The sequence below is a fragment of the Cyclopterus lumpus genome, chromosome 9 (genome assembly GCF_009769545.1).
Source record: "Cyclopterus lumpus isolate fCycLum1 chromosome 9, fCycLum1.pri, whole genome shotgun sequence".
Taxonomy (NCBI): domain Eukaryota; kingdom Metazoa; phylum Chordata; class Actinopteri; order Perciformes; family Cyclopteridae; genus Cyclopterus; species Cyclopterus lumpus.
The window spans coordinates 2,210,001-2,217,500 of record NC_046974.1 but is presented as its reverse complement, the minus strand read 5'-3'; the positions used below and the strand labels follow the sequence as shown (position 1 = coordinate 2,217,500).

Sequence of the window (7,500 nt, the reverse complement as noted above, 5' to 3'; positions counted from 1 at the left end):
GCGAGATTTTAAATGAGACGCTTAGAATAAAATGTACTTGATGGAATATCAAGATTTCAAGCTTAGTTTCGGTTTGTTTTTCTGAAATGATGCGTTCAAGGACCGTCGAAATGATGAAAGACAGCCGATTTATGGCGTTTTTCACAGCTTCTGGTTCACCTGGTTAAAACCTTCACTGGGATTCTCTGGTTTATTTAGTTATAGTCCTCCAGAGTCTAGAAACATGTTGCTGTGGCTTCAGCTGATCTCAGGTCAGACCGAGGGAGAGGTGAACCGTGTGAAGCAGCCGGTGTTTCTGCTGCTTCAGCTGATCTCAGGTCAGACTGCTGGAGAGGTTTGCTGCCATCTAGTGGTTTGATGGGTCACCTGCTGAAACGAGGAACAGGGTTTTTCCAGTTCTAATTTCCCTCCTTTCCTTTCCCTCTTTCCTTTCCTTTCCCTCCTTTCCTTCTTTCCCTCCTTTCCTTTCCTTTCCTTTCCCTCCTTTCCTTTCCATTCCTTTCCCTCCTTTCCTTTCCCTCTTTCCCTCCTTTCCCTCATTTCCTTTCCTTTCCCTCCTTTCCTTTCCTTTCCCTCTTTCCCTCCTTTCCTTTCCATTCCTTTCCCTCCTTTCCTTTCCCTCTTTCCCTCCTTTCCTTTCCTTTCCCACTTTCCATCCTTTCCTTTCCTTTCCCTCCTTTCCCTCTTTCCCTCCTTTTCTTTCCTTTCCCTCCTTTCCCCCCTTTCCTTTGCCTCCCTTCCTTTCCTTTCCCTCCTTTCCCTCTTTCCCTCTTTCCCTCCTTTCCTTTCCTTTCCTTTCCCTCTTTCCCTCCTTTCTTTTCCTTTCCCTCCTTTCCCTATTTCCATCCTTTCCTTTCTTTTCCTTTCCCTCCTTTCCCTATTTCCATCCTTTCCTTTCCTTTCCTTTCCCTCTTTCCCTCCTTTCTTTTCCTTTCCCTATTTCCATCCTTTCCGTTCCTTTCCTTTCCTTTCATTTCCTTTCCCTCTTTCCATCCTTTCCTTTCCTTTCCTTTCCTTTCCTTTCCTTTCCTTTCCTTTCCCTCCTTTCCTTTCCATCCTTTCCTTTCCTTTCCTTTCCTTTCCTTTCCTTTCCTTTCCCTCCTTTCCTTTCCTTTCCTTTCCCTCCTTTCCTTTTCTTTCCTTTTAATAACGTTTAATTAAAGTTAATTATTACAGAGATGATCTGATTCTGACAGCGGGGTCGACTACATGTTTATTTATTCTATTTTGTTACGTTGTTGCCTCACAGATAAAAATATTGATAGTTTGATTAAAAACTGGTAAATATATTAAATAAATAAATTGCGCAATCGCTAATTTGAATTAAATCTAGATTTACTCAATTTAACCCTTATTGTTCTTCTAAATTGCGATTAAAAGTGATTTGATATTGTTCGATTCCCTGTTGGTGCAAACGAGCCCAAATCCACAAAGTTTAGTTTTAACCGTTGTTTACCTTTTTAAAGCATTTATGTTTTATTATTCATGAGTTAACTTCTATAATCCTGATTCATGATGACACTCCTCCACTGTGTTTTGGTAATTAATATTCCTCACTCTACTTTTGACCTCAATGAGCTTCCGTACTTTCACAACTCAAGATGTTCAAAAGTAACAAATCTAGAAACGTTGAAACTTAAAATCCACGAACCAAATCCTTTAATAAAAGTGAAAAACACAAACATAATGAACAGTAATAAACATAATTCATTTGGGCTTCTTGACCTTTGACCTTTTTGGTCCTGTTTCATCTTCACCAGAAGAAATAAAACGTGTTTTTTTTTTATTTTTTACATTCATCACTCGAACGGTTCACAACGTTACATCAGATTCATCGACAGCACATGTGGTGTCACGTGGTCATGTGGTCATGTGACCATGGTCATGTGGTCACGTAGTCACGTGGTCACATGGTAACATAGTCATGTGGTCACGTAGTCACATGGTCACGTGGTCACATGGTCACGTGGTCACATGGTCACGTAGTCACATGGTCATGTGGTCACGTAGTCACATGGTCACGTGGTCACATGGTCACGTGGTCACATGGTCACGTAGTCACATGGTCATGTGGTCACATGGTAACGTGGTCACATGGTCACGTGGTCACGTAGTCACATGGTCACATGGTCATGTGGTAACGTGGTCACATGGTAACATGGTCACATGGTCATGTGGTCATGTAGTCACGTAGTCACATGGTCATGTGGTAACGTGGTCACATGGTAACGCGGTCACTACATTACCATGTGACGTTGGTTTGAAGGGTCCTGAGGTTGAATATTGCTCGACACTCTCAGTCACAGAAACGTCTGCAGCTCTTTTTACATTCAACTTTATCCGTTTCAAAGTGGAATCCAGAATAAATATTAAATATATATAATAATCATAATAAATGTTCTCCGTTGTTTGAACATATAACAGACTTCAGACTGTTAATCTTTAAATCCAATACTCTTGTGATTTTGATAAATGTCCACTCTTCTTTTAGAATATGAATCAACTGTAAAGAGTTTCTTTGTCCTGCCGCTTAAACGTCATGCTGTGGTTTTCAAAATAAAACTATCTACAAGCACCGGATACGAAGCCTCTCTCTGGGTCGGGATGCTGCACGCAACTCATCAATGACCCAGGAAGCTCTATAATATTTACCACGTTGCAACACACACCACGACCATTAAAACCAGTGCTTTCCAGCTTGTGTTGTGTGTCTTAAATAGAAAAATAAACATAAATAAGAAGTAGGAATACATTTGTCTTCTTTCCTGTCGTGTGACCTGTGAGATCTGTCCTGCGACCCCGTGTGGGGGCCCCGCCCGCGGCTTGGGAACCATTGATGTAAACAAACATAGGAGACTTGAGAACTGATGAGAGCTTCAATTTAAGAGCCAATTTGTTGGATTTCTATGTGACATTTCTGATCTTGGTGCTTTTGAAAAATGGGAATAATAGTTTAAATAGGGATTAAATAGCATCAACATACCGATACAGCGTTAGAGGCAAGTTGTAAAATGTATTTATAGATATCTGAGAGTTCAGTCGCTGTATTTACATTCAGAGATATATTATAAATATCTTTCTTTCCCCGTTTCGTTTTATATATATATATATGTATAATTAAAACTCACACACAGCCATATATACAGATAAATACCGTATTTACAGTCGGTCACGTGGTTGTGAATGTGCTGATGGGCTGTTCCCCGAAGGCAGAAGAAGTATTGCTTTGTGTTTTTATTGATGTTTTTTCAGCGGCCCATCAAAGTCTCTTCTTCACCCCCCCACCGCCCCCCTCCCGCCCTCACCTCCATGTTGCTTTCAATATTGCTGCTTTGCCTCGCGTGGAAAGGAGGAACCCGGAGCGGTGGAGGAGCGGCGCTGCAGTAAACGAGAGCCACCGACAGAGTTCAACGAGGGTTTAAAGGACCTGCCGGCTCTGGTCTCGGGGTCAGAAGAGGTCCTGAGGGCCCAGGTGGATGATGATGGGCGTGGCGATGGTCTGCGGCTGGTAGTAGGCGCTGTCGATGTACAGGCCGCCTGCGGAAAGGAGACACGAGCAGGCCAAAGGTCAGCGGGAACAACCACCGGCACTTTGTTTGCTTTTGTGATGGATGGGAAACGGGGTCAAAGGTCGGAGGAGGGCAAAGTAAAAACAGATCACATACTTTGTCGAAGCTAAGGAGGCCTAAAGCAGGGTTCCTAGAGGTCAGGGGGGATCGGTAGGTTCGGTGCAGCCTACAGACTAGAGTCTCGAGCACATGTGGATTCTGGTTTGGTCCAGATTTTAAGTTGTAACCAAACTGCTCATATAGTTATACAGAATATAACCTACAAACTAAATCTCTAACAGGTAAAAAAAACAACGTCTCAACAGCTTAAATCCTCAACAACAGGAAGTGTAAACATCCAGCGAGAGGAAAAGCTTTCTCAGTGCAACGATTAATGTAAACCTTTTTTTATCTTCACAAATACCTTAAAATGTAATAAAAAAACTGAGAAATTTAAATACAAAACAGGCTTCACCTCCCTGATTGACAGTTAGAGGAACGATAACGAAGAAGCTTTACAAGTCGACATGTGATCCGTTTCCTGAGCTACTTTGTTCCCTAAAGCAGAGGTTTGTTTTCTTTAGTTCCCTAAAGCAGAGGTTTGTTTTTCTTTAGTTCCCTAAAGCAGAGGTTTGTTTTTCTTTAGTTCCCTAAAGCAGAGGTTTGTTTTCGTTGGTTCCCTAAATCTGACGTTTGTTTTCTTTAGTTCCCTAAATCAGATGTTTGTTTTTCTTTAGTTCCCTAAGTCTGATGTTTGTTTTTCTTTAGTTCCCTACAGCAGAGGTTTGTTTTCCTTTAGTTCCCTAAAGCAGAGGTTTGTTTTTCTTTAGTTCCCTAAATCAGATGTTTGTTTTTCTTTAGTTCCCTAAAGCAGAGGTTTGTTTTCTTTAGTTCCCTAAATCAGATGTTTGTTTTTCTTTAGTTCCCTAAAGCAGAGGTTTGTTTTCTTTAGTTCCCTAAAGCAGATGTTTGTTTTCTTTAGTTCCCTAAATCAGATGTTTGTTTTTCTTTAGTTCCCTAAAGCAGAGGTTTGTTTTCTTTAGTTCCCTAAAGCAGAAGTTTGTTTTTCTTTAGTTCCCTACAGCAGAGGTTTGTTTTCCTTTAGTTCCCTAAATCTGACGTTTGTTTTTCTTTAGTTCCCTAAATCAGATGTTTGTTTTTCTTTAGTTCCCTAAGTCTGATGTTTGTTTTTCTTTAGTTCCCTAAAGCAGATGTTTGTTTTTCTTTAGTTCCCTACAGCAGAGGTTTGTTTTTCTTTAGTTCCCTACAGCAGAGGTTTGTTTTCCTTTAGTTCCCTAAAGCAGAGGTTTGTTTTTCTTTAGTTCCCTAAATCAGATGTTTGTTTTTCTTTAGTTCCCTAAAGCAGAGGTTTGTTTTCTTTAGTTCCCTAAAGCAGATGTTTGTTTTCTTTAGTTCCCTAAATCAGATGTTTGTTTTTCTTTAGTTCCCTAAAGCAGAGGTTTGTTTTCTTTAGTTCCCTAAAGCAGATGTTTGTTTTCTTTAGTTCCCTAAAGCAGAAGTTTGTTTTCTTTAGTTCCCTAAAGCAGATGTTTGTTTTTCTTTAGTTCCCTAAAGCAGAGGTTTGTTTTCCTTTAGTTCCCTAAAGCAGAAGTTTGTTTTCTTTAGTTCCCTAAATCAGATGTTTGTTTTCTTTAGTTCCCTAAATCAGATGTTTGTTTTCTTTAGTTCCCTAAATCAGATGTTTGTTTTCTTTAGTTCCCTAAAGCAGATGTTTGTTTTTCTTTAGTTCCCTAAAGCAGAAGTTTGTTTTCTTTAGTTCCCTAAAGCAGATGTTTGTCCCCTATAGCGAATGTTCATTTAGTTCCTACAGTGTGGAAACTTGCCTTGTCTTTCACGCTTTGAAATTCACTTTGCTGAACTTGAGTCATGGTTTTGATGATCAAAGAGCTTCTTTTTCAAACTCTTATTTTTTTAAGGCCAATTTAAAAGCTGGTCGCTAATGAGGGAACGTGTTTTACATAAATGGTACTGGTTGGGTTTATTGGTAACATGCGTGTGTGGAGTCCAGGGTTGTTGTCTTGTTGGGTCTTTGAAGCTTACATAAAGTAAAAGAAAGGGGTTGAGTGACTTCCTGTGAAGGGGGTTAGGGCTGTGAGGGTTCTCACGGGGGCAGAGGTGGGTGACTTCCTGTGAGGGGGTGAAGGGGTGTGAGGATCCTAATAGGGGTAGAGGTGGGTGACGGGGTATGTCGTAGGGACTAGGACGACTACTGTGGGCATTCTGGAGGGAAAACCTGAGGAAGAGCAAATGAAAAGGAAGAAAATAATAATAAAAATAACTCAAATGTAGTGATGGACAAATGGATTGATTATTGATCAGTGACTGTGGGTTTACCGTAGGGAGGGAGGGCTCCTGCAGGGCTGTAACCGTAAGGAGCACCGAAACCTGGGAGGAAAAAGAGAGGAAGTAGGATACAATGTAATTACTGTTAGCAGCCAGTTAGCTTAGCATAAAGCCTGGAAACAGGCGGGAACAGCTATCCCGCAACAACTAAATCCAGAAATAGTCTGACTCTTAACTTCTTGTAAAATGGGAGGTTGTTGTCTTTGTGAGATTAAACCAGGTCCGCCTTTTCTTTGTGCTAAGCTAACACGCTGCTAGCTTTGTATTAAATGGCGTTCATTCTTTCATCCATTTCTCCTCCAGAAAACAAATGAGAAAACTAAAAAAAATCATATTTCCTTTTAATACTTAATTACTGAACTTCACTATTAAACTCTAATGCAACAAATAACCCAAGTATGTCACACATATCAGCCGTTATTTTTTTAAAAGGAATAACGTTATATATTTCCAGTAATAGAACTGGTTCCCTCCCCTCGTATAAATCACGTCCAACCCAAGGACCTTGACTCACCTTGGGGGAGGTACCCGTGTGTGGGCGGGGTGCTGATGTAGGGCGCTCTGGGGATGACGGGGACCCGCGTAGGTCTGGCAGCAGCGAGTGCTGGGAGGGTCAGCACCGAGGCCGCCGGCCGCTTCGGCTGCACAAACGCACCAGAAACACATGAGCACGGCGGCGTGATGGCGGCTCACTGAAAGTGGACTCGAGCAGCGCGCCACGTACTCACCAGAGGGTTCGGCCTTTTCTTCTTGCTGCTCGTGGGTTTGGAGCCGGAGAACAAGCTCTTCAGGGCCGAGAGCGCCGCGCTGGCTTTGGCTACTTTCTTGTTGGGACCCGTTCCCCGGAAAAGCTGCTTGTCCACCTCCACCTGTCACAGGACACAGAGAGGAGGAGGTCCTCTGATGTGTGTCTGATGGTGAAGTGATTTATAGAATCGGAGCTAAACGATGGTAAGAAGACCTGAAAAAGTGTTCATGCTAAATGTGTAAAAATCAAAGTAAAGAATACTGGTGCCTAAAGATGTCTGGAAACCAATAAAAAAGATTTTACCATTCAGATAGATTTCACAGGATGAAACGATTGAAATGAAGGAAGCAGCAAAGATCAAACAGCTCATCGGACCCTCAGAAGGGAAGCCCGGAGGTCGATGAGGCTGTGTGTGTGTGTGTGTGTGTGTGAGTGTGTGTGTGTGTGTGTGTGTGTGTGTGTGTACCTCGATGATGAAGCGTTTGTCGTAGCTGCTGCCGCTCTCCGATATCAGCTCGTATTTGAGGCCGCGGCGTTTCTCGTTCAGCTCCATCACCGGGTTTTTACCGCCAGCTGTCAAGATCGGACCCGGAGCTCTGGACTGTGGACGGACGGAGAGGGTGAGGTATATATACATAAATATATATATATATAAATATATACACATATATACAGTATATAAATATATACACATATATACAGTATATAAATATATACATAAATACATATATATATATATACACAAATATATATAAATATATACACATATATATGTATAAATATATACATATATATATAAATATATATATACACATATATATATATATATATGTATAAATA

General features: G+C 41.2%; 1 protein-coding gene across 1 annotated transcript in view; it reads right to left on the bottom strand.

The window, feature by feature from the left end:
- Positions 1–3,331: 3,331 nt before the first annotated feature.
- Positions 3,332–7,500, bottom strand: part of LOC117736315 (spermatid perinuclear RNA-binding protein-like) — a 34,118-nt gene continuing 29,949 nt past the window's right edge. Inside the window, exons 14-18 of the mRNA XM_034541566.1 lie at positions 7,127–7,261; positions 6,641–6,781; positions 6,427–6,553; positions 5,904–5,954; positions 3,332–3,537 (exon numbers count right to left, since the gene is read on the bottom strand). Of these exons, the coding sequence (XP_034397457.1) occupies positions 3,449–3,537; positions 5,904–5,954; positions 6,427–6,553; positions 6,641–6,781; positions 7,127–7,261 (543 nt within the window). The 3' untranslated portion in view covers positions 3,332–3,448. The remainder of the gene's footprint in view (positions 3,538–5,903; positions 5,955–6,426; positions 6,554–6,640; positions 6,782–7,126; positions 7,262–7,500) is intronic.